The sequence below is a fragment of the Myotis daubentonii genome, chromosome 7 (assembly GCF_963259705.1).
Source record: "Myotis daubentonii chromosome 7, mMyoDau2.1, whole genome shotgun sequence".
NCBI classification, from domain to species: Eukaryota; Metazoa; Chordata; class Mammalia; order Chiroptera; family Vespertilionidae; genus Myotis; species Myotis daubentonii.
In genome coordinates this window covers 54,204,777-54,231,678 of record NC_081846.1, presented here as the reverse complement: position 1 = coordinate 54,231,678, position 26,902 = coordinate 54,204,777, and the positions used below count along the sequence as shown (strand labels likewise).

The following is a 26,902-nucleotide window of genomic DNA, read 5'->3' as shown; positions in this document are numbered from 1 at the left end:
CTGCAACATCAGCGTTCCTCTCCCAGTGCCTCTCTGACTGATCTCTGCCCAATGCATTGGGTGCTCTGAGCCAGCATTAGAGTTCTCATTACAAAACACCCCACTCTGCCCCTGGATCCTCCTCCGTCACAACCAGCCACCCTGACAGTACTCACGCCCTTGCCTAGCAGAATGCCTTGTTTTCTTCCATAGAGACTGGAACCTGAAATCACTGAACACAGACAAGATAATAGCATCGGAACTTCTGACTTTATTTCCCCGCAAACAGGTGATACAATACGGTGTCTGAAGCAAAAGGCCCGGCTCCCTTTTCTCTCCTTCCACAGAGTCACAGAGAAGTGTAAACAATATTTCCATTGAACCCCCGAGTCCACCTAATTTTTGGCCAGCCATTCGAACAACATTCACTTGTTTGTTTATACCAACACTTAACAGCATAAAGAGTAACACAAGCAAACAGTCTGAGGCGTTTATCTGACGTGTTCAGATGGTGATACAGGCTTGTATCGGCACCGTGTTCAGTCTGACAAGGAAAAGCATTGCTTCAGGAAGTGGGTCATGTGGGTGTACAAGTGCTTTATGGACAGGCCGGATATGCCATGGTTCTGGTCAGAGTACCACTGAAACACAAAAGGAAGAAGCCGCCTTAGTCCTGCAGCCACACAATGCTGTGACCTTTTCAGGCTCTAGGGCCTGGCTAACTTTTCTAATATTTTAGTTGAAATTCTACCTAAGAGCACTCGAATACACAAATGTAAGCATTTGGAGTGGAACGATGGAAAAATCTGTTAACCTTCACTACAGTTTTGTCTACTTTAAACTACAGTTTAGATCTCTGTGGCTAAGCGTTGCCAATGGCCAGCGTCCCGGGGTCTGGAGGCACGGGTCCCAGAGCTCAGGTGCTGGGTCCATTGCTTTGCTTGTCTGGAGCTTGGTTTCCTCATTTGTAAAATGAGAGGCTTGGATCTGATTTTCCCTCAGGTTCCTTTGAGCGCAGACATCCCATGAGGCTTTTAGTCTCTGTCTCTAATTCCTCTCTGTGGCAGAAAATCCACTACACGTATCAACATAAACATCCTTTATAGGAGTTAAAAATAGTATCATTTTCAAAACCAGAAATATGATACCATAGATTTAAACTTTATTGTAGGAGAGATGTTGGTAAGATTATTTTCACTAAATAAAAGCGGCTAGTGGTGGTGATGTAATACTATGAACTTATAAGTTTAATTTACCTTGGGAGGTGACAATAAAAAAAACAACAACTAGTCCAGCCAGTGTTGCTCAGTGGTTGAGCATTGACCTCTGAACCAGGAGGTCATGGTTCGATTCCCAGTCAGGGCACATGCCCAGGTTTCGGGCTTGCTCCCCAGTGTGGGGCATGCAGCAGGCAGCCGATCAATGATTCTCTCTCATCATTGATGTTTTTATCTATCCCTCTCTCTTTTCCTCTGAAATCAATAAAAATATATTTTTTTAAAAAAAAAGACTGGGAAAATCTCACCTCACCTTTAGTACATTATTAAAAAACCCCACACACAACAAATTTCCAAAAGGTGGAGGTTTCCTTTTCTGGATTCTGTTCAATATAAGCAAGTGAGGAATAATTTAGACTTCCTAAGAGGGGGAAGGATAGGCATTAGGGATTGTCTGTCTTGGGTTGGTTTTTATTTTATTTTCCTCTGTTTTCATTTCCCATTCCTCATTTTACAATTTTAAAATCCAAAACCTGGATTTTACAATGAACTCATTCGGTCCTTCACTCAGTGAAAACGGGAGTCCTGTGTTGGCCACATCTGTGCCAGGGGCTGAGGACACATGGAAGAAAGGATCCTCTAATGAGTGGAGCCTCGGCGTGTCTGATAACTTCCTGCGCTTGCTTCTTACAGAATAAACAGACTCTTCTAGCTGCTTTGGGACTCCCAGGTTTTGCAGGGACTCCTGGCATATAGGATCACAAAACTATTGGATGTGTGAGCTAGATAATCTAATCTTGTGGACACCTTTATTTTATACAGGACTCAACCGGGACCACCAGAGGGGCCAGGACTTGCCTAGTGTCCTTCCGGGAGTTAACAAAAGATCAAGATTCATTTGTTAATGTTATGCCTACTCTACCCTTCCGCCTGTTTGTCAGGTTTTGTAAAAAAAAAACAATTAAGAATTAAAAGTAAGATTCCTCCTTTTAGCTTAGGGGTCTAAGGCCGTGAACATGAGTGAAAAGAAATTAAGTACCATTGCCTGGAAATCCACTTGTGCATTAACCAGAGCTTTAGCAATCTGTGCTGAGTTTTGAAAGTGCACATTATCTGCAACAAAGAGAGAGAGTTAAAGTGCTGTTAAATACCAGACAGCGCAGAGTGACAATGTACTGCCTGGAAATGAACACCGACAATTATCTAGTCATGCCGTTGACATTGTCAGCAGTGCGGAATCACACTCGTTTATGGAAATGCCCCTGACTCTTAGGTACTGACCCTGAGCACAGGCATAGGAGGATGCTTAATGTTTCTTAAACAAAGTGATGCTGGCTCAGTATTTTTATGTGTAAGAGTCTTGCTTAAACCTCACCATCTGCTGTTCCGTGGATGAGAAGATAGTCTACATTTCTGAAATATTCTGCTCTTGCCATCACAGTTGAATTCTGGAAAAGAGGAAAAATTAACATTTTAGTTGCTGCAAGTTCTAATAGAAAACCAGCTAAATCATTGTGCAATGGACTTAGCACCAATACTGAAATTATGTATTGCTTTGGTTGATAAATATTTAAGAGCCAGAGCAACACATTTTCTTCATCATTTGCATTACCTCCATCTGATTCTTGGTTTGAAAAACTGAAAGTTTATGTGTCATATGTTACATATGAGTGAGACCTTAGGCATAAATGATGCCTGCTCAAGCTGTGGAGGGGTTGGGGGTGGGAAGGAGGGTGGAAAAAGAAAGAATAAAATCCGAAAGGAGTAAATTCCTTTTTAGTGAGGTGTTTTACAGCAAACAAAAGATCATCATACTTCTTTGGGGACCCAGCAAAAGTGAAAACTCTGAATGACAGCTTTAAAATTATTGTGCAGATCTGAAAGAAATTAATGACCTAAACATCACAAAAGATTCTTACTTTATAGTGCTCCAGATTATCATCCTTTGTCGGGAGACCCATGAATCGCTCCGTGTAGATAGATGCTATAAAATTATAAGAAGATGTTGTTTGCATAGTGTGTGGATCATTTCATTGACCCATGAGACCCCCTGGTTTGATAACTGCTCCTCAGTTCTCCCATGTGCAGCTGCTCAGGAAGGTTCTTGCTGTTCTCTACTGCGATGCTCCACCCAAGGCTGTTGCTCTACAATTTCCCTCCGTAGGGCTGGCGAGGGAATGGAGGAGGAGATTATGGAAACGGGAGCATCTATCATTAGAAAAGGTTGATTCTTAGCTTTTCCACTTCTACCCAAAGTGTGTCCCTTGAGGGAATGTTGAGCTAGAAATGACCCCATGGAATGACCTCATTTTATTTAAAAGAAATCACACATGTAGCCACCTGTATTACTCTCCTTCGTGTCTTAAATAATCTGGGATAGACATCTGTCCCCCAGCACACATATACATTATTTTTTTTCCTGAATAAGGATTCCCTACAAGTCACAACTGTCTCATTTCTACCCCAACACAGGGACGAGCATCTGATGAGAGCTCATTTTTGTAAAATTATTAGAGTTAATTCCAAATAGTCATCTGCATTGATATGAATCATAAAAAACAGGCAGCAGGAGAGGTGTAATTTTTGAACAGATAGTTATTGCTCTGATCTCTGAAGCAATGGAGCTGGAAGCTACAGGTTGTGGTGTAGAGATGAATTACTTGGCCTTCATCGGACTTGGTATAGGATGTGCTTAGAAGCCAGCTATGCTGCAACTGTGTCTGCAGAAACACAATTCGCTCTGATTTTAAAGGTTTGGTTCAGCAGGAGGAGCAATATTTATTGAGAGAAGAAGATATATTGGATTTTGGAAAAGTCCTCCCCACTCTAAAATGTCTTAAATTGTTACAACACGATTATATTGAATCATATAAACAATCTTGTTTATACATTGTATTTCCCCGGTGATGCTGGGGTAAATTTTACTGCATAATTTGTTTTCCTAGCAACCTCAAATATAGAGTAATTATGTGTTAAATGCTTTCGCAGCAATGTTTATGAAATGTTTCCATACCATAATATTCCCAGCTGGAGACTGGAGCTACCGCTATCCCACATTTGAAAAGACCAGTTCCGGATGCAAGGGCCAGTGATGAAACATAACCACCGTAGGACTGTGGAGACATTGGTATGAGTTAGTACCACATTTCCTTTCAGAAATTCTCCTCTATATTTTTACAGTAACTTTACTCACAATAAGTGCTGATGGGAGCTGGGGAACATGGATAGGGTAGGTTAAATGTCTACCTTACACCCTTGGCAGCAAGCCCCACCAGACGTGACTAATTTCATCCCTAGTAAATGACAAATACTTGGCATGTTGATCAGAACATGGTAGGAGCAGTTTAAAGGATATAATTGTAATTTTTCTGAAAACATTTCTTTTTTTCCCCTCTCTCTTCTATATTTTTCCAACCAGGGCTTTGCTACAGCAAAAACAGGATTTGACTTAAAAGAAATGCACCAAAAAAGATTATTCCCAAAATGTAAATGCAAGCTACTTCCCATAGTTTGCAAAAGTCCTGTGAGGCAGAGCTTGTGTCTGTGTATTTACTAATTTACATAACAGAACAACAAGGTAACGACATAAGAACCTTCTAGATTGTTTAAGACATGGCCAGGGTCTGTGTATAATGTCCTGTTACATATTCTGAATTAAGGATTTCTGGCAAGGCAGCTCAAAGAAGGGAAAGCCATAGTATTTTAAACATTTTTACACACCCTCTCACAAATATAACAGAAAAACAAAGAAATACACATGGAAATACAAATTTCAGAGTCAAGAGCAGGTTTAGCTTTCATCACTTTTATTCCCTAAGAATCAATAGGTAATTCAGAAAAGGGACTCTAAGAACAGAAGGCGCTGTCTGTCCATGTCGCTCAGAAACATGAACCTTTTTCTAAAAAATGAAGAAAGAAGCAGAGCATCTTTGACCATAAGGTCACATCTCTCCCTAATCTGTATGCACAGCTGGGAGTGGTACTTCTCCTGGGAACATGGATTGAGCAGTGTTCTAGAGCATGAAACACCCCCTACACACACACACACACACACACACACACACACACACACACACACACGTGTGCGTGCTAGATTCGGAAGCGAGTCTTGGTGCTATCCTTGCCCCAGTGCTGGGACATCCCCACAAGACGTAAGAGGACAGTGTAAGCCTCCAACTAAGGACGTACCACAAATATTATTAAAATATTATTACCACAAGTTTCTGGGAATCATTTCCCTCAGGTCAGGAGAGATCCTACCCCCTTTTGGTACAGAAAGTCTGTCTTTAGAGAGAGTGAAAGAGTGAGAGTGAGAACTCTACAGAGCAAGACAGATGGCCAGACGGACAGACGGACAGACGAATGTAACAATGGCAGCAGGAAAGTGCCAGGGGCCTAATCTTAATCCACAAAACACATGAAATGGGGGAGCAAGCTAAGCAATCTTGCTGAATGCAATAGTTAAAGACCGAACTCTCTACCTAGTTTACAGTTTTATGTTTCCAGCTGCTGGGAGTTTTAATGAGACCCTTGACTCTGAAACACAGAATAAAAGAGGCAGTTCTGATTCTACCATGGGCTCTTTTTGTTCTACATGGAGAAAAACGAAAACATGTTATAATAGGGGAAATATATTTAAAAAACAGGAGAAACACTTGGGCTGCAAAATCATTTTGGTAAGTGAAAATCACTATCAAGTTCAAGCTTTCACCTCTAATACCCAAATGTTTTGTTTTGATGAGTAGGTTAGCAACAAGTATTACTGAAACAGAAGATCTTTCCTTCCTTCTTAATTGTAGGTTCAAATGAGAGTAGAGCAAGCTTAAGTTCATTGTTGCTTATGGTTTTATTGGGGAAGTGTGTTCACTGCAAATAACAAGGCTGGGTCCTGCCTCTCCTCGTCTATGCTCCAGAACAGGAAATAGCATGGCGTGAGATGGAAAATTGAAAGCATTTGCATAGAGCAAAAGGTTTTTGAACATTGCTGTTCAAAATCTTAGAAATTCTTAATCTGTATCTACTCAGGGATTAGATAATAGTGCTGTATCTAAATAAAATGTCCATGTTTTCAGGATGAATACAAACTGTCTCTAAGAATGTGCAAGAACATAACTATAGTGGCAGCACAACAAAAGAAGGTATACTTTAAATTCTCAGGCAGCCTCGCTAAGCTGATTCCTCTGTACAAAGGAAGAGGAGAAAAAAACACCAGAGTTAACTTCTTTCTGCTCTCCCATGGGTGGGGCTCCAAGGCAGAGTGGGTGGCTGCCACAAGAAAAGAACCCACGGAGCAGATTGGCCATGAGAATTCTAGAAGTTTGTCCTTTGCACTTAGACGCTTTGCCATTTTGCTTAGATGAAGGATGTCTTTAAAACATTTTTAGAAGGGCACAGAATTTTTAGGGGTTTGTGGAATATTCTTATGTGAACTATAATGCACATTGGAACATTTTCCCTACAGGCAATAACAATGAGCTAATGTTTGTATGGCCAACGTATTGCAAAGGTCTTTGTGGTCCCACACAATGTCTCCCTTTTCCCACCTCCCCCCTCCCCCCTCCCACCTCCCCCTTGCTCACCGCCCATCTTTATGTTCTTTGAACTCTCCAAACATGATCTAGCCCCAGGACTTTTGCAAATGATGCCACTCTCTGCCTAGAACACTCTTACCCCAGAAATCAGCATGGCTCACCTGTCCTACTAATCTGAAAAACCAATCAACCCTGCACACCATGCTTCTTTCTTGATTTTTCTTTCCTCCAGCGCACTTAACATCATTTTAATAACCTAAATATTTTACTGATTTATCTTGCTTATTGTATTTCAACCATTCCCAACTCCAGAAAGGTAGAGATTTTTATTTGTCTTGTTAATGAACATATCCCCAGCACTGGGAATATGACCTAAAACACAGAAGGGATATATTGGTTTAATATATGACTTTCCTATTAATTCATCTAACCTTCCTAGTGGTGAAGAAATTATTGCTGAATTCCCTGATGAGGAAACTTGAGGCTCAGAGTCAACTTAGAGGAGATATATATTCAGTAAGCAGCAGAGCTGATATCAGCCCAGGACACCTGGCTCTACAACCCATGCCACTTCCTCTACATCCCTACACTAGAGCCAATGCTGTGGGGAGCTTTAAGTTTAGACTCTAATGTAGTCTCATTAGAGGTGCATTTGTCCTACTTTTACATCGTTGATCACACATAGCAATTCAAATCGCTTATAATTAGTCACTGGAAGAGAAAGGAACTAAGATTAAATCATGCACTAATGCTTATTCAACACCACCTGGCTAGGCCTATATTAACAAAGCAAATCCCATAAGTGAGGTTGTTATTCTAATAATTTAGGCAAACCCCCCACTGTTCTTCAAATCATCAGAAAATAATTGCTCCAAGTTTTGTTCCATAAACCAGGGTTTTGCAACCTCAGTGCTGTTGACACTTGGGGCTGGACAGATCTTTTTTTGTGGGATCTGTCTGTGCATTGTGGGATAGTTAACAGCATCCCTGGTGTCTCTTCACTAAATGCCAGTAGTACCACCCCAGTTGTAACAACCAAAATCTTTCCAGACAGTGACAGATGTCATCCGAGGGACAAAACTGCCCAGTTAAACACCTCTGTCACAACAGGCACTTCCTAGGCACAGTACTGAGGGCATAGTGGATAATAAGTAGCTAAAAACAGGACTGGACTTCGGTTTGTGTGAGCCAGAAAAAAACGAAAGGGTATGTTAAAAATTCCTCCTCTCCTCTTCTTAATCTGGATAGGGGAAGGAAACAGGATTTGCAGCTTATTAACCAATTGACTTCAAAAAATGTTGTGTGGTTAGCTATAGTACATTTCTCAGACCGTTAACATGCCTAACACTTTGTGAAATCAGAAAGTTCTTTCCCAAATATGGAACACAATAATAGCCAAATAACCCTCATGGTCAGTCTCAGTGTCTTCCTCTCCTCCCTCTCCAATTTCCCATACCATAGAAGAGCACTCAGAGCTATGACCTCTTCACACCCCCTACTTCGCTGCCTAAATTCAGGCCCTTGGTATTGGTTGCCAGTATTACTTGTTGCCTCACTCCTTAGCCCACTCCCTCCCTGTACCACAGACCATTCTTTACTTTGTAGCCAGAATCTTTCTGATACACCAATTCCACCCTCTATTGAGTTCCAGAGCACTTCTCAGATAAATACTTTTTGGTAATACTGTATTACACAAAATTTAACAGCATTCTTTTTTCATATATTTTAAATATATTTTTATTGATTTCAGAGAGGAAGGGGGAGAGATAGAGAGATAGAACCATCAATAATGAAAGAGAATCATTCATTGGCTGCCTCCTGCACACCCCCTACTGGGGATTGACCCCACAACCCAGGCTTGTGCCTCTGACTGGAATTGAACCTGGGACCCTTCAGTCTGCAGGCCGAGGCTCTATCCACGGAGCCAAACTGGCTAGGGCTAACAGGATTCTTTACTACTCCTTTCCTAAAGTCTCTAGGCTCTATTATTTAGAATTTATGATTTACCAAATTATTAGACCAGGGGACCTTTTCTTGAAAAGTTTCTTGTCACTAATAGAACACATTTGAGGAAACATTGACTTATACGGTTAAATTTAGTATAAACAACATCATCGATGTGTGACATGGTCAAGCATTGTGCTAAGCATTTGAAAAAGAAAGCTAAATAAAAGACAAAGTCCATTCCCTTGATGAGCTTACATTCTTATGGGAAAAACCAAGAGACAGACAAAACATTGTAATTCCTATAAGAGCAGTATAAAGATCTATTGGAGCGCAAAACATGTCATATGTGAGTTAGGTCTTAAAGAAAAAGTCAGAATTATCCATTGTAGGTTGAGGAATAGATGGGGAATAGAAGAAAAGAGTGGACAGGTATAGGGAACAAAACTAACAAAATCACTGGAACTAGGAAAAACAGACATAAATCAAACTATTAAACAGGTGCAGGGAAAAGTGAAGAGAGATGAGACTGGAAAATTAGGCTGCAACCAGTTTGTCAAGGACCTCGCATGCAAGGAAATATGTTTGGGCACTCGAGTGAGGTCAATGTAATAGAGTGAACCCTATGAAATATATAAGCAGAAAAGCAACTTGTTAAGAGGTGTGCTTTGTAACAATAACCTCATTAGAAATATTGAAGCTTGTGAGTCCAAAGAGTGAGGCTAGTTAAGAATAGTTAAACTGGTACCACACAAACAATTGGAATAGTTAAACTGGTACCACACAAACAATTGGAATAGTTAAACTGGTACCACACAACCTATGGACCATAGACCAAAAGAATCAGCCTTACCTGAGATCCTGTTAGAAATGCAACCCCCAGGCTTCCACCTGGAGTACTGAATTACCATCTCAGGTAGTAAGGCCCTGGAAACGGGGTTTAATAAGTTCTCTAGGTGATACACATGCAGCCCAAATTGGAGAAGCTCTGGCCTAAATAACATGAAGAACTATGGCAATGTCAGTGGGGATGATAAAAGATTTCAATGTTTGAAGGTAGAATTGACAGAGTTTACTAACCAAGACTGTTTGGAGTCAGGGAGCAGGGAAAGTTGAAAACATCTCTGAACTTAATGACTTGGATGACTAGGTGTGTGGTGGGGTCCTTATTAAAGATGAGGACGTGTTTTAAAGTAGACTACTACAAGCATAGCTTGAGCAAGTTAAGCGTGAGGCCCCTTCATGACATTTTCAAGAGGTGATCAGCAGGCATTTGAAAGGTGGAGCTCAGAAGAGAGAAGTGGGTTAGTGGCAGGGATCTGGCACTCGTCATTAACCTTGAAACCACATGGGTTTCCCCAGGGAAATGAAGAACAGCGAGAACCAAGCTCAGACCCAGAGAAAACACCAACAATTAAAGAATGAGTGGATTGTAATGACCATAGAGACATAGGAAAATGAGAAGAGAAACATGTCACAGAGCCATGGATAAGGCCCATTCTCCTTTATGTGGCCTAAAAGGACTTCAGGTTCATGGCTACCTATCTACTCAGCTGCACCTACACCTTATTCATCATACACCGTATATTTATAAAATTTCGGGCATTCCTAACAAACTCAGGGCCCCCCTCCCATAGGCCATACTCTTTGTTACCTTAGAACCTGGGCAATGTTGTCTTCACTCTGCCTGGAATGCCCCTTCACTAACTTCTTTTCATCAAACTCTAATGCTACCTCATTTCTGAGTCTCTCCTGAGCTCTCACAGCCAGAATTAACCACTCTTCTCCCTGGTGTTCTCCACAAGTTTTATCTCTCCCAACACTTGGAACGTTTCCTGAGCAATTCTTTTCTTACTCTCTGTGTTCTCTACTAGAGGTCCAGGGAGATAACTTACTCATCTTTTCATCCTCTAAAGAACCTAATAGAGGATCTAGTTGAGATCCACTAACTTTTTTGTACATGGAAGGAAGAATGAATGAGTCAACGATAAGATGGATGGATTAATAAATATGAATTGGTCTTAAACTTAAAGAACTAATAGAACCAGTACAGTGTTAAGGTCTTTTTCCTTCATGAACTCCCAGGTCTTCCTGCTGATTTTAGGGGCCGCTCAAGTGTTATATCCCTTAGCAGTTTACTCATTTCTTCTCCCACACATGCTTTCAGGGTTCACCTCACAATCACTGCCATGCTGGAAAGTAAGCAGTAAAGGGGCCTAATATACAATTTCTTCCAGAAGCATTGCACAGATATGGTGAAAATCTCTTATTAAAGGATTTCAGACTGATGTGGATGTATTTTTGGGTGATGAGTGGGTTCCTAAAATCATCCCACATAGATGGTTCTCTACCAAATTAATACTTAGAATGTTCCAGAAATGAAATTAAAAGTTTTACTTTATAGTTATTTCAAAGCCTACAATAAAAGCATAGTAAAATTCTAAGAGAAATGTTAATGATTATATGTGAGTATTCAGCTTGAAATTTGAATCTTTCAAAGCTTTACTTTAGAAAACTTCATAAAAATGGATGGTAGGAAGGGTCTTATCTAAAATATTTCACTATAAAGTATTTTATTTATTTACACCCTTTGAGTCCCATTCTGTTTAGATACTTAACATTTGATGGTTTTAAGAAGCACCAAATGGCCTGAAGTAACAACTTTCCACAAAATCACAACAGCTCTTCATCTGGTCACTGAGCTGAGACTTGCGCTGAATTCTGCAGATTCCCTTCAATATTGGGTTTCATTCCCTCCATCGTGTGCAGGCCGCTCTCACAGAAAACAGCCAAGAAAAACAACGCAAGCACAAATGGCTGCAAATTGACTTGCAAATGTACAAATTCAGACCAAAAAGTGAAATAGGAAATCTTTCTTGAAGAGTAATTATCATAATTTATAGTGGGCAAATTAAATCCTTTGCAATATTTCTCTAAACTTTTTAGTGGCTTCATTTCCCATAACTGATAACTTTTGCTATTTCCTTTTAAAGACCGGCACAGTTCCTTAGAGATGGGAAATTATTGCCAGGACCTGTAGCTAGCACAAGTTAACATTAGGTTTGGTAAAAATTTTTATTACCCCTCTGCCCCTAAATCAAATAAGATATGACCTGGATAAAAAAGATTCTAGGGAATTTATATTCTGAATGTTTCTATAATTTCAAACTTTAACTTAGATTTTCATAAAAATGAAATGATTAAACATGAAACAAAAGATATGTATTAACCTGAGTATGACAAAGGGAATTTAACCTCAGATAAATACGGATCAGTCCAGTAAAATATAATATAATACCAAAAAATTAAGTAGAAATGCATTAATCATGAGTTAATTTGCTATACAGGGAAGAAATGAAATGATTGGTGGAAAAAAGAAACAAACAATTATAGCCATCACTTTGAAGCCCAGATTATTAAAATTGACTGTTTTCATTGACAGATTAAATTATGTTTCAACATTAACATTTCATGAGAAATCTTATAAGCGAACAATTTAGAAAATGATTGCTGAACTGAATAACAAGCATAAAACATATAAAACAACTCACCCAGCCCCATATGGCTATTCTTTTTTCATCAATGAAACCCATTTCTATGAATTTTCTAAAGTAAAAGAAACAAATTTTTAGAATTTTAAGTGTGTACACATGACATTTACTTCATTACACAAGCATATTTAATTCAAAAACTTAATAGAAGTGCTACATTTTCTTTGTTTAAACACATGCATAATCAGGCTGCATTTACAAATAATTAAAAGAATATTATCATGTTTTCTTCAAAAGATAAGAGGATCCTCTAGACTCCGATGTACATCTATCAAGTAGTGCTTTTCAGGGCTGGAAGGCCTTATAACCTAATTGTGTGGGTGAGTTATGTGCAACTCAGAGAGGTCAAGAGACAGGCTCACAGTAACACAAGGGGTAGTAGCACAATGACTAGGGCCATATTTCCAAATCCCCAGCTTTTGAAAATAATATTTTTGTTGTTGCTTTTTAAAATTTTATTTATTTTATCATGCCCTTGTTTGCTTAGATGCTAATGATAATCACCATCTCATTTTTGGTCACAGCCATCCATGGGAAAATATCCACCCCTCTCCCATTTCACACTTCAGTACCCTCAGTTTATCATGGTATGAACAATGATGTGTATCTTTAAGCACATGGACATGGTTCAGTTGAGCTCCATCACAGAAGAGCCTCTATTTGAAAACTATTTTGAAAATAAATCTCTCCTTAGGAACAAGGGACATGCTGAAGGGCAACCTTTAAAAGTCACGGGAAGCCCTCAGAAATGTAACTTGGCAAGTTTGGCACACACACACACACACACACACACACACACACACACACACACACACAATGTTTTCTTAGGCTAATTTATCCCATGCTCCCTTGAGGGCTGGTGTTCCAGAGAAGTTGTGATTTATTTCGGGAATGGTGTGATAAAAACTCAGGAGACTCTCAGAGAAACAGAAGCAGAGGGAGAAAAAGGCAAACTGGACGAGCCATTGCAGAGGCCACGATGCAACAGTAATGGGAAGGAGAGGAGGAGACAGAGTGACAGACATGCCCCCAGAAAAACACATATTTTTGTGTTCCTCTCAGCTATGTTAGTGCTCTTTCTGGCTCTTCTCGTAAGGCAGGATGGAGTGATTTTCATTAGTTGAAACACTGAGCTTCTTTACCGTGACCATGTTGCTCATTGCATTGATTCGACGTGTGCATCGCCAGTGCGCAGAGGAGTTGGGTACATGCCCGGGACAAACAGATGGGAAGAAGCCCTGTCAGTCACAGCTTACCCAACACCGACTTTGAGGGACACTGAGGCGTGCACAGGGAGGAAATGCAGTAGCAAATGGAAAATTGCTACCTGTGCGGATGACGTTCATGGTAAAGCAGAGAAAATGTGCAGCCAATTGCGGCATTTGAGCAATTCTTCCTCCAACTTCAAAAGTCCAGTGAAAGAAGAAAAGGTTTACTTCCTTTGTTAAAAAAGTAAGCTTGCCACTACTGCTTGAAGACAGTTCTGAGCTATAAAACCAATCGTGATTTTTATGATCTCCCAGAGGCTAGCAATCATATAACCTTGCATCTGGGGTAAAAGCCAATAACAGGTGATACATGGGAACAGGAAATTTTTAACAGCTCCCTTCCTAGGTGTATTCTGAAACGATGACGTTCATAGGAAGTGATAGCGCAATAGTTAACATGGAAATGAAACATTAACACTTAATGTGGCAGGAGTAGGTTAAAGGTTACCTAGATAATATGAGCACTTTGGGACCAACAAGGCTCTATAAAACGTACCTCCAAATTCTAAAGAGCTTCCAGAAGGGTTATCAGAAACACTGTTGATAATGCGGTTAAATCAACAAAATGTTAGTAACAAATGAAAAAGCATGTTTTTCTAATTTGGGATGCTGGACTGAACTTTACAACTTTTCTCTCATAAAAAATAGCCCTAGACCAAAGGTCAACTTGGAATTCTAGTGATCAATTATTATTCTATTTTAGAAAAGCTCTTATTGATACCAAGTATAATAATACGATATATTTTATTCCATAATTCTTCCTTTATTAACCTCAAGTTATATAAAATTTCCAAATTGTGGGAATGTAAAAAATGCCAAATATATCCCAAATGAGCAGAGTTGACTCTGTATCTACCAGAATTTTTGGCTCTCACATATGTAACATTTGCAGAGAAGCCCGAAGAAAGCAGGTTCCAGTTTTACTTATTCTTTGACCTCACAAGCATCTCCTTTGAAAGATTTCCTTTGTGTAGTCAAAAGTTGTGAGGTTGCGCATTTTCTTTTTAAACTTTTCCCCCCTTGCTTTTCTTTGTTTGAATCTCTTTTTTGAATTTACTGTTGTTTCCAAGCATATACATATGATTTTCTTTTAGTATGTAAAAATTTAGCCAGATTGAATTTTATAAGAGATTCACAGGGTCAAATTTCATTCTTTTGGGGGGAGGTAATTTGAGGGCTACCACAGAGGGATTGTGATCCCAGTTCCCTAGGTCAGACATTCAGTATCAGATTCCTAAAACACTTCTTGGGGAACCTGTGGTTGAGTTATTCCAGGATTATCATTATAAATCTATTCTTTTTAGCCTTTGTTTTTGCAAATCATTGGGTTCCAAGTCTTGCCTGTCACTTAGGCAGAACAATAGTTTCAAGCAAAGCCAAGGCCAGCCCCAACTGGCATCTTCACTGTGGCGTATGTCCTTGGTGTGGACCACGTGGCTATCTCTTGTTCACTAGGGTGTTTACTGAAAGTTTTATTGAACAGCAGTGCTGTCTCTTTAGAGTGTAGGTGGTTTAACCACTTTACAAAGATTGTAAGTACATTGAGACTAGAGATTGTAAACTGCACATTTTTATACAGAGTGTATTTCAATGGCATATAGTAATCGTTGATCTTTTTGAGTGGCTGAGTAAGTGAGTGACCATTTGCCTGATCTATAGTAGGAGAACTTCTTTAGGTTCCATTCTAAAAATAGTTCCCTGGAGATAAAGGTAGCCAATTACTGCCACTGGTTGGTCCACCTGCAATTCTAAATGCCAAAGACATTTATTTATGTTATAGTGAAAAGCAGTAGACTTTTTGGCTTCTTGTGCTGTATGTTGAACACCAGAAAGAACAACCTTTTTAAGGTTTCTACATAGGCTTCAGGTTTACATTTCCATTCCATCCAAGGGACACATTAAGAAGCTATCTGTGTTGTTTCTTGGGGCATTCTTAAATTTGAATGCTACATTTTTGGTGGCAAATAAATGCACAAAAATATAATGTCAAATTTTGTTGTTACTGGTAGGTTGTGGTGATAAAATGATGATCATGGGATTGTTTTTTAACCAATGCCAAAACAAACTACTTTTTAGCTCTATGAATTTTGGGAAATATCTAATTGATTACAAGTGAGGCATAATTTACGTCTCTAGCTTTTGATGTGGTCCCAGGATTACCTGTCATTGGTGTTTATTGCATGGTTTAAATACAAATAGATTTGAACTGAAGTGTGAAAAGAATTAGGTCTATAATTCTGACAATTGTATTAATATTCCCGGTAAGGTACACCATAGTCTTATCTCCCTGTGGAGTTTTTCTTTGAACTAACTCTTCTATTTCTCTCCATCAGGCAGAAGACTCTCCCAAGGTTAATAGCAGAAAGGTAAAAAATCTGGATTCATAAGAAAGATGGAACTTCCTACAACGTAGACATGAATGATGCCCTACAGATTGTGAAGTGTTATTTGATAATCTACTTACTGATTTGTAAGATTTTACTCAGAGTCTGTTTTTAATCAAATTTTTTGTGTGTATTACTGTTCACAGAATGGAAGAAAAATTGGAAAACATATGGGTTATGATTACTTTTCTATTTTAAAAAATAATTACTTTTGAGTCTAAACTTTTCTGCTTTGATTACAGACAAAATACAGAAAAGTGTTGTCTGGGCCTGGCTCCTAGATGTAAAATACAATCTGTGTTGTATATGCTGAATGAAATCAATGACTATTAATAACATTAAGATGATCAAAGAAATGTACTAATGAATTTTCTAAATTGCTATTTGGTGTGACACAGTGTGACTAAGAGTGCCGTCAGCCTGTGTTTGCTTTTACATTTATAAACTACTATTGTCTACCTTCATCTACTCACACCAATAATAATAGAAACCCAACAACTATAGAGAAATATCCAGAAAAATCCTGAACAGTGTTTTCAAATAAGCAACAATATCGATAACTATTACTTGTGTGTTTTGTTTTTTTTTAAGGAAAAGATGATTGATCCATAAATTGTGGTTGAGAATGTAGTTGAGAAGAAGGACTCAGGTCATAAATCTGTCTTTTCTCTAAATGTTTTCATAATATAATTTCTGTAATGTAAATGAAGTTTTTCAAATGAAAATAAGGAAACACTTTTATGCTAGTACAACCATGCTTCACAGCTGGTTTATTACAAATAAATGTTTAACATCTATAGGTATAGAGTGCTGATGAAATCTTGACCAACTCCTAAATGTGTGAGTTAGAATCCACAATACTTGGCAAATTCAGCTGTTTGGTTTCCCACAGACCATCCCTAGAATTATACACAATTTTCTGCTATTGTGAGGCATGTTAATAAATGAAAGGATATAAGAATAACAAACATCGAAAGAGAGTATTTGTCACTTTCTCTATGAATCACTTTTCTACACATTTATCAGCTCTCTTCTATGAAGAATATTTTTCTCATCTTGGACAAAAATATCCCTTTAAGATTAATGGTAGCTTTAGATGAAGTTGGAAAACTAGACATTATAAAAATAGGCAAAAAAGAATTAAGCCATTAAGGATGAGAAACCTGATAGTAATTGCATGACTTTTGTCACACATCAATTTCTGCCTGAATGACCGGTGCTCACCTGACAGCTGTGATCTGGTCCTCAACTTCATACACACCCAGCTTTCGATACACTGCATGCAGGTGTTTGTCACCTTGGAAAGCTGTTCCTCTACCATCCACCAAGGCAATGACTATTCCTTCCTTACTTGCAAGATAAGATATCCAACTAATAGCAAATACAGACCTTACACTCTGACTGCAGGGACCACCATACCTACAGGAAAGAAAACATAGAATCTCTGATTCCTTTGTAAAACTCAACTTCCCATCATGGCCAAGAATTGCCTTTAGTACTTCCCAGTACATTTGTGTGATAAGATTTCAATAACAGTGGCATTAGAACTGGCTCAAAACCAAGAGAGGACCAGGATTTTCCCCAGAGGTTTGCTATGAGGAAGTTGTTTTGGGACACAGCCTCTCCTATTCCCCAAAACGGATACATCTAGGGTTGGCATTTCAAGGAATATGTGTGGGTTTTTCGTCATTTCTGCCACCTGCCACTTGCTAAAAGCAGACATAAGATATACTAAAAAAAATGCATGGTGTTTTAAGCAAATTGTGTGTAGGTCAGCACTGATTTTGGGTGTTATTCCACTAAATGTATTCCATTCCCTTATTTCATTTCTAACTCAATTACATAAGATGCTAAGATGATTTACAATATTTTTTTTTTGGCTGCAATTTATCTCAAAGGTATTCTGACACATTCGGCAATTTGCCATACAAAAGAAATTCAACACAGCAAATGCAAGCAAGTCCATCTAAAATCTTAAAACTTCCTCAATCTATTTAAATAGCCATATTTTATTTACTCTTATTAGTGGAGGAATATATAAAAACAGCACCGATAGGAAATCTTACTAAAGAGAGTGGTTCATTCTATCTCATAAATGTGTGTTTAATCCAACATATTTTCAATAAATAATTTTTACACCAAAGAAAATATTACATACACTTGAATTAGCAAGGGATACTTCTTTGATCTGTCAAATTGAGGAGGAAAAATCATCTTGTACCATAAAGCTTAGGGGAAAAAGAGAGAGAAATCTTTATTACACTATACTCACAGTATTATTTATTTCCTTTAATAACATATATAACATAAAATCAATTTGTCACTAGTAAATTGTTGAGAATCCAGAAAATGTTTTAAATAGATTTTTACATATTTTTGTTTAATTTATGAATTGCTAGAAATCTTGAGTTATTGGTTTATTAGAAACACACATTCTATAATTAAAATTAGATAAGCTCTTTAAAAAAATCAGCCTTGAAATAGGACTATAGAAAAGTATAACATCAACTCTATTTACAAGCATATTAAAAATATTTTGTAAAACTGTAACTGTTGTTACAGCAAGATTGTTTTATTTAAGATCCAGTAATAATGTCAGATTTGGACTATAATATTTATGGTATCATTTTTTAAAAGCAAGATAAGTGCTCAAATTCTTGTCTATAAATGAGAAGTTTTTAAAAGATCTTACTAATTCCATCCACTTCAAGTTTCTTTATTTCCTCTTTAGGCAGCTGGATATTTTTCAAAGCATTTTCCAATTCCTTGTTTTCTTCCAGGATTTTAATTTCTTAAAAAAAATAAAATGTCCATTTTTAATTAGTAGCATTCCATAAGAAAATTCCTTTCTAAAAATGCCTTAGTGTTTAATATGGATGCAGCTGAAACAACGTAAGGACTGCTTCAGGAGTTTCACATCGGCAAGCGTATTTTGAATCCAGCCTTTAAAACAGGTATGAGCTTAGGAAGGACGGCAACCATTATCTCCTAAACAGATTCTTAGAGGATCAGAACACATTTTGAGCAGAATCACAGAAGCAAGAATGTTTATTAAGCCATATTTTACCATCTCTAATTTTTCTTTTTTAACATAGCTATGACCTGAGTGGGTCACATTTATTTTATCATTCACTAAAAACAGGAGAAATAAAAACTATATTTCTGAAACCCCAAATTTAAAATAATTATTTAAGTGGTTATGAAAGCTGTTTTAAAATGTTAATGTGTTGCTTCAAATACATTTCTGGTTTTTTAATATGTATTTCTTCCTTAACCCTTTCCTGCTGTATACTTGATTGATATAGGGCATTCCTTTTTTGTATTGAATTACTGTGCATCCTATTTCTTCAAATTCTTTCTCTCATAGTAGTTATATATCTTACTAAAACAACAGTGTGTACACATTATGATCTCTTTCTGTTTTTCACCTTTAAAAATTCTCTTAAAAAACCCCGCTGTTTATATTTAAGCTTAGTTATATTTCACACTTTAATCTTTGAGTTGAACAAATCCATTTTTCAGCATACAGGGCTTTTTGTAAGTTTTATTTTGAACTAGAGTCTATACCAAGCATCTTCTAGAGAAAAGTTAAACTTTCATATAATATGTAGAGTTTGTAGCTTTATTTTTTAAAAGCAAGTCTGAATAATTTCTGAAATACAGAGGTTTCTATGTAAGACATCCTGTGAACTTCTTGTTTTTGTGCCTTTTAAAAAAAGTAGTCCTTGAAGATGAGGAACTGGAGGAGGAGTACTTGGTGCTACACTAAGTTTGCCAAACCACTTCCCTTGTAACTCTCAGTTTTCATATATTCATGGCATTTTGATCCAACATGTTATATTTAATCTTAGAACAATTATAGATGTTTTTGGTTTGACTTGTATAAGACATAATAAATTTCATTTTAACTTTGGATAATCCATCAGGAAAGAGATACTTATGTCATCTTAAAAGTTAAAACCAGCCCTGATCAGTGGTTAGAGCACCGTCCCATGCTAACAAGGATTGTAGGTTTGATTCCTGGTCAAGGGCAGGTACCTGGGTTGCAGGTTCAATTGCCAGCCCCAGTCAGGACAGGTGCGGGAGACAACCAATCAATGTGTCTCTCTCACATGGATCTCTCTCTCTCTCTCTCTCTCTCTCTCTCTCTCTCTCTCTCTCTTCCTTCCATTCTCTAAAAATCAATGGAAAAATATCCTTGGGTGAGTATTAGCAAAAAAAATAAATATATAAAAAAGAATAAAACCAGCCTTGTCTGGATGGCTCAGTTGGTTGGAGCATGGTCCCATAGTCCCATACACCAAAAGGTTTCAGGTTCATTCCTGGTCAGGGCACATGCTGAGGTTGCGGGTTTGACCCTCAGTCAGGGGCATCAGGAGGCAACCAATCGATGGTTCTCTCTCGCATTGATGTTTCTCCCTTCTCTCTCTCCCTTCCTTTCTCTCTAAAAAAATCAATGAAAAAACATATTCTCTGTGAGGATTAAAAAGAAAAAGTTAACATTAAATTATATATATGAATAAATAAATGGGATACACAATTCTGAGTATAATGAAGCCTGCTCTTCATTCTCCCTGTGTGGGTTCTATATGTTGAACTATCATGGATACAGGAAATCCTGTGTGAAGCAAACACACACTGTGGCTGCTTGTTTTATTTATTTACTAGAGGCCCAGTGCATGACATTCATGCACTGGGGGTGGGAAGGTTCCTCAGCCCCGCCTGCACCCCCTCACAGTCCAGGACCCCTTGGGGGATGTCCACCTGCAGGCTTAGGCCCTCTCCCTGCCAGCAGACAGACATCTCTGAGGGGTCCTTAGCACTGCTGCAGAGGCAGCAGCTGCTGCACTCGCCAGCCATGAGCCCAGCTTCTGGCTGAGTGGCGCTCCCCCTGTGGGAGCGCACTGACCACCAGGCTGCAGCTCCTGCATTGAGCATCTGCCCCTAAGGTGGTCAGTGCATGTCATAGCAACTGATCATTCCACTGTTCAGTGGATTTCCATATTAGCCTTTCATTATTTAGGATTTATTTATTTATTTATTTATTTATTTATTTATTTATTTCTATTATTATCATTTCTCCAACACATATTAGAAGTCAGAGACAATAAGTAAATGTTTCCAGATTGGTTTGACTTTGATTTCATCTCCATTCTGTCCCTAGTTATTTAACTTTTCTGATTCTTGACTTACTGAAATAAATTTAATTTAAAAGTTTACTAATATTTTTACTGTCTAGGGTTGCATTTTTACTAAGAAAAGGGTGATTTTTTTCCACCCCTTGGAGCAAAATGGAATTTTATAGGCTATGAAGAGTGGGGGGCTGGCAATTGGGCTTCTCTATGTAGCTTTGCATTAAAAGCCTGTAATCTGGCAAAGGAGTGCCACAGTCCAGACTGCACCTTTAACCTTGTTCCACTTATTGTGTATACTGCTCAGTGCCCAGCACTCAGTACCTAGTACCTGACACATAGTATGTCTTCTCTGCATATGTGTAGACTTTTTGTTATGATAAAATTAAGTGGTAAGAATGATGGATCATGTATGAGATTTTTGCTTAAATCATATTAACTAGCATATATTGCCCATTAATTAAATTATGTGAAGAATCTGTTAAAAGCTGATAAATGAGGTCATTCCATCAGTCGGGTAATTTTAATGAGCACCTGCTGTGCCTGAAGCAACTAATTCTCAACGGGGCCCTCAATGTCAAGTGCCAACTCTTCCGAGTTTCTACAGCATCTGGTTCAAGTACTATCTGTTGTTTTCAAATGACCTTACCCACTTTGCAGAGAAAATGAAGCTGTTGTACTATTTTCTGCAATGTCTGCAAGCTTTCATACAATTGCATCCATAATTCTCCACTCGCTCTCTCTTCACAATGCCAGAGATCAATCCCCTCACCTGTCTCTGGACTCCATCTTTTCCCAACCTCTCAGGGACCTCCCTCCTTAAGTCTTCTACCCCTTCTGTTCTCCTAATTAAATTTACTTCAGTCTGGTTTCCACTTCCATTGTTTCACTGAAATGGCTCCGATAAACTAATGCTAATTTCCCTCTTGCTAAACTCACGGATTTAAAGCAGGCCTCACTCTCTGTAGCACTTGACACAGATTCTCTTTTGCCCCACCCTTTAGGCCAACATACTTTCAAGGTTGTCCTCCTCCTTCTGTTCCCTCTTGGTCTTCTTTACAGATTCATGTTTTTCTTTCCACTTCTGGGGTTGGTGTTCTACACAGCTTCAGTCTAAGCTGACCCTCCACTCTCCCTGCTCTCCCTCATTTTCCCCACTCTGCTGTCTATCCGCTTCCATGGTCATGGTAACCATGTGATCAATGTCAATAAACAACATCAATATCATCCCATTGACCAAGCAGCATCAATCCTTCCTTCACTTGTATGAGTCAGTAGTCTGATACAGCTATCATTAAGAAACATTTCCCAACCCAAAGCCCAGATGAGCTGCCCTACTTATGTGCTTCCCATGCTATTAATACTGTACCCCACTGCATCCTTACTGTCCATTCACATATTTGCATTCTCCATTGATCTATATTCTCATTGAGGACAGAGACCATATCTGAGCCAATATCAGTTCATTTTAAGAATTTATAATCCGACACAGTGTGAGAATTGCTTAATAAAGATCTGTGGAATAAAGATTTGTGGCACCAAATGCAGTGGGAAATGAATGGAAAAACTACAAATAAATAGAAGACACACCATCTGCTATAAAATGCAATTCCAATTTTTTTTGAGAATTTATTAAAAACACAGATTACCTAACCTAATCTAGGATCTATTGAATTGCATCTTCTGGGAAGAGCCTCAGAGTATTTACAATAAACATCTCTGGAGAATTTTATCATTAGGCACATTTGCAGAACTGTGCTCTAAAAAAAATTGCATTCTATTTCACAAGTTGGAAAACATATAATCATAATATGCATTATGTATATTTCTAAGTATTAAGTAAAGTCATGAAGCTACGTGAGCCTTACAGTAATTGGTGTCTGGGAAAAGGGAAGCTGACCTTTATTTTGCAGTCACAGAAAAATAGGAATTACACATTTATAGTGATTTTCATTAAAATAAAAAATGTTACAGATTTGAAAGTGGAACTGCTTTAAGTTCTGAAGATTGAGATGTGCCAAACTAAGAAATACCATGTTCTTCTTCAATGTATTTCATTATTAGACCCAAGGTAAAACAACAAAAACAAAAAAAAACTTCAGAATGAAACTAAATTCACAGTCCCATTATTACAATGCCTGTTCTGCCCGGAAGCGCGGAGTTGACGTCCTCACTCCCTTATTTTCACCTATTCCTGAGCCTTTGAGCTGACAGCCAGCCTCATCCCGAAGCAGCCTCCTGGCTTGTCACAGAGGCTGTGCAGGGATGTCTGCAGGATGAGTGCTGAAGTCCCTCATTGTCCCTAGTCACCATCAGCTTCAACCCTATAATTCTGTTTAATAGTCCATCGAAGGTATGGAGACCTTCAGGAGGAGGTTCGGGGCCATTATACACTTGGATAACTCTGCTGAGAACAAAAAGGGTTATCTGCGATCTGTGAACTATTTTGAGGCAATATCACAAATATAGGATGGACAAGGACTATCTTGGTAGCAGTTAAACATGGAGAGAGCCTCCAAATTTGGGGCTTTCCTATGTGACAACAGTGTGACTTAGCTGTTAAAACAAAAAAGCTAGCATGATAGTCACCTCCTGCTTTGAACTGAAGTTATGTCTGGAATTTGTCTCCAGTTTGAAATGTTACAAAAAACCAAAAAAACAGGAATTTGGTAAGTTATACTAACTACCCCAAGTTTCCTTCCAATTTTAAGCTTCTGTGCTTTTTATAAAGCTGATTGAGGAAGATAGAACGAATCCCTCTGATATAGCTCATCTGTGTTATGTCAAGTTCTTACTGCAAATAATTATTAAATTTTATATGATCTGGTTTGACTCAAAGAATAGCCAACTCTGTGTAACCATCAGCTGGGTGGTAACAGGGTTCCATCACACCTCCCCTTGTTGGTGTGGAAACTCTCTGGCTTCCTTCAAGGTAGTGTCAGGCTGTCTATAGACAAGACAACAGCATGCAGGAGAGCCTACCTTGATCGGTGCGGCCATCATGAAGGGTGGAGATGGGGAGACCTGGGCCTGTGCACAAAAGGAGAACAAAAACATAACTTAGTTTCAATGAGAACTGCTAATAGTATTTGTGATTAATGTCAAGTACATGTTTTAATTCTGCACCTATTTTTTCTCCCACAGAGAAGTAAACACTACCTTTTAAGTTACATTTACACAACACATGAGATCAGAGCCCACTCCAAGAACAGATGTGAGGGGGGAGTTGCCAGTGCACTTTTCCGAGAGAGATACTGAAGTTCGGATCTATTTACGGGTGGACCCGGAAGTGGCAGTGACCTGTGGCCTTCTGGGAAGATGTCATGCTGTTTGGGCCAGTTTTAGCTGTGTCTTTATCAAATAACCTTCACCAGTACTCAGATTATATTTTCATTGTGGCTTTTTGATTCATTCATTTTGGTGCATAAAATCCAGCATCTCTTTTTAAAGTAATTAATACATTAAGAAATAAATTTATATAGAATAATTTGCCTGTTCCAATAAGCTGTGGAAGGTCACATTCCATAGGAAACAGGCCCAGAAGGAGTTTTGTGGGGCAGAAGTTTATCTGGGGGGAGGTATTAGAATACACACCTGTGGGAGAGGAGAGGAAAATTGGGCTACAAGGGAGGGTGGGCTTTGGTGAAGTCACAGTGGAGACCTCAGCCAACTCCCGGAGAGCTCAGGAGCTGATGGCATGAAGAGTTGCCTGAAATAGGGTCAATGGGGCTGGCTTTTAGACTGCACGGTGGAGCAGTCATTGGATATAGCCTGGGTTGAGAGCAATCCCCAGGAGGTGGGGAGGGGGCTGGGCTGTGAGGTGTCAGCCACCAGAACTCTCAGCAGCTGGAGATATGAGGGACTCGGTCCTGAGGTTGGGAGGTCTGGGTGACACACCAGTGTCTACTATCTATTCCAACATGGAATGCAGGTTCTCTGTGTAGAAACTAGATATTTTAACAAGATGTACAAATCATTACACACGATCACAGATTTGAGATATAGAATAAAATAGTTCCCCGGGTAAATTTGCTCAAGCAGTCAGTGGGTTAAAAGCAGCAAGCATGGAGCTAGGGGTGAAGGTACATCTGTCCTCCTTCGGAAGCTTGCTTCCTTCGATGTGGAAGGAGTGTCATTAGAGCAGCACCTTGGTCCCAAACAAGCAGAGGGGAATGACCTATTTGCTGAGCTCTGAGAAGACCGGAGCATAAGTAACTCCTTGTTCTGCCCTGTTCCAGGCACTTTTCACCTGCGGAAACATGCTTCTGATCTGCTCCTCAGTGCTCTACGTGTGACAGTGCCAGGCGCCATGGGAGAAGCCAGTGGCCATCCAGTTGTGCTCACACTTATGTAATTAATTCTGGGGTACGATATTAGGAAGCTGCACCCTAGCCACATTTCCCAACTAACCTTTACAGGTAATAAAGCTAACATTTTGATTTCCTTCCTGACACCTCAATCTAACTTGGGAGTAAGGAGCAGGGATATTATGTATTAGGATCCCTCAAAAATCAGGAGTTCTGTATTGTACGGAGTTTCAGAATTTTAATAGAATTTCTTTTCAGAGATTTTTGTTCTGCTTTTCTTCAAAGTTATTAAAAGGAACAAGCACACATTATATTTTTGGTCAGGATGTAAGGAAATGAGACATAAATCTGGATTTCTTGACTTTAGTCAATCAGTATCCGGCCTATGGAATTTTCATGGCTATGCAGTTCCAGAAGTGACAACTGGCGTATCTTTTTTTGCTCAAGCTACAAGACAAACTAATGACTGACTGCCCTTGACAAAAATGGCCTGAGGGTGTGATCCTAATGGCTTAAGCACCCATTGTCTAGAATTCCTCCTTGGCACTGCTTTTGTTCCATCAGCATCATGAACGTGATTTCCCCTATTTTAATCCTATTATCTGGGATTTACTCACCATCGCTCTTGGAGAGTTTGAAGTTACATAATGAGGCTTTACTCTTAATCCTAAAGGGAAAGATTTCAAGGTTTTTCTTATGATGGTGCGGTGACTCATTTTACTGGAGCTTCAAAAACACCAGACGATGTGATGCTTCCCACACAGTATATTTTTTGCTAAATGGGAAATTACCATACTGCCGAACAAGAGGGAGTGTGGAAAAGTCAGGCAATTCAAGTTCCAGAAAGGACTCTTCCACCAACTTTTGACTAGAGCTTAGTTTTTGCTCTCTTATCCCTTCAGTGGGCACTCCGGCTTAAGCAGGCAAAGTGACGCAGGGCTTTCAAAAAGGGTTAAAAGTGTTGGATAAAGGCAGAATGCATATAAATATAGAGGGATAGGATGAGTCTTTTGGTAGATTGCAAAAGGCAGCAGCAATACTTTGATCTTCCTAGCACTTATGTTCATTCAACAAGCACTCAATGTCTGTTACCCATTAGCCATTCTTCTTGGCCTTGTGATTATAAAGATTTAAAGAAAGCAGTTTCTGTCTTCAGGAGAAAAGGACAGACAGACAACTCAGTACAATTAGTTCAATACCACATGCCTGGCATATAAGCTTTCAATATGTTGTATAAATATATAGCTTGAATTGAAAAAATGTTACATATAACTTGAAAGGACATTAATGTATACCTTTAAATGCCACAATCACACATATATCAACAACAACAATCTCTTGACTTTTCAAAGATGCCATTGACCAAACATTGTATGAAAGTGTTGTATCAAAATGACTTATTGAAGGCGCATTTGGGCTTAAATGCTCATTCATTTCCACGTGGTCAGATGAGCTGGGTTGCAGGCTCTGGGGCCAGGTGGTTGGGGTGATAGAAGTGGCATGTCAGGGTGCCTTCCTTCTGGGAAGTAAAGGGAACCTCAGGGTCCTCTGCAACTAGGCAGGGATCTCAATCAAAGATTCCATTTGTT

General features: G+C 38.9%; 1 protein-coding gene across 2 annotated transcripts in view; it reads right to left on the bottom strand.

Moving 5' to 3' along the window:
• Nucleotides 1-230: 230 nt before the first annotated feature.
• The window catches only part of FAP (fibroblast activation protein alpha), a 71,302-nt gene continuing 44,630 nt past the window's right edge, over nt 231-26,902 (bottom strand). For both annotated transcript variants that reach the window (XM_059704262.1, XM_059704263.1), the window contains 10 exons: nt 23,989-24,036; nt 18,567-18,665; nt 18,033-18,102; nt 17,099-17,293; nt 12,223-12,277; nt 4,210-4,309; nt 3,116-3,180; nt 2,572-2,644; nt 2,236-2,309; nt 231-620 (listed from right to left, as the gene is read on the bottom strand). In XM_059704262.1, the coding sequence (XP_059560245.1) occupies nt 519-620; nt 2,236-2,309; nt 2,572-2,644; nt 3,116-3,180; nt 4,210-4,309; nt 12,223-12,277; nt 17,099-17,293; nt 18,033-18,102; nt 18,567-18,665; nt 23,989-24,036 (881 nt within the window). In that variant the 3' untranslated portion in view covers nt 231-518. The remainder of the gene's footprint in view (nt 621-2,235; nt 2,310-2,571; nt 2,645-3,115; nt 3,181-4,209; nt 4,310-12,222; nt 12,278-17,098; nt 17,294-18,032; nt 18,103-18,566; nt 18,666-23,988; nt 24,037-26,902) is intronic.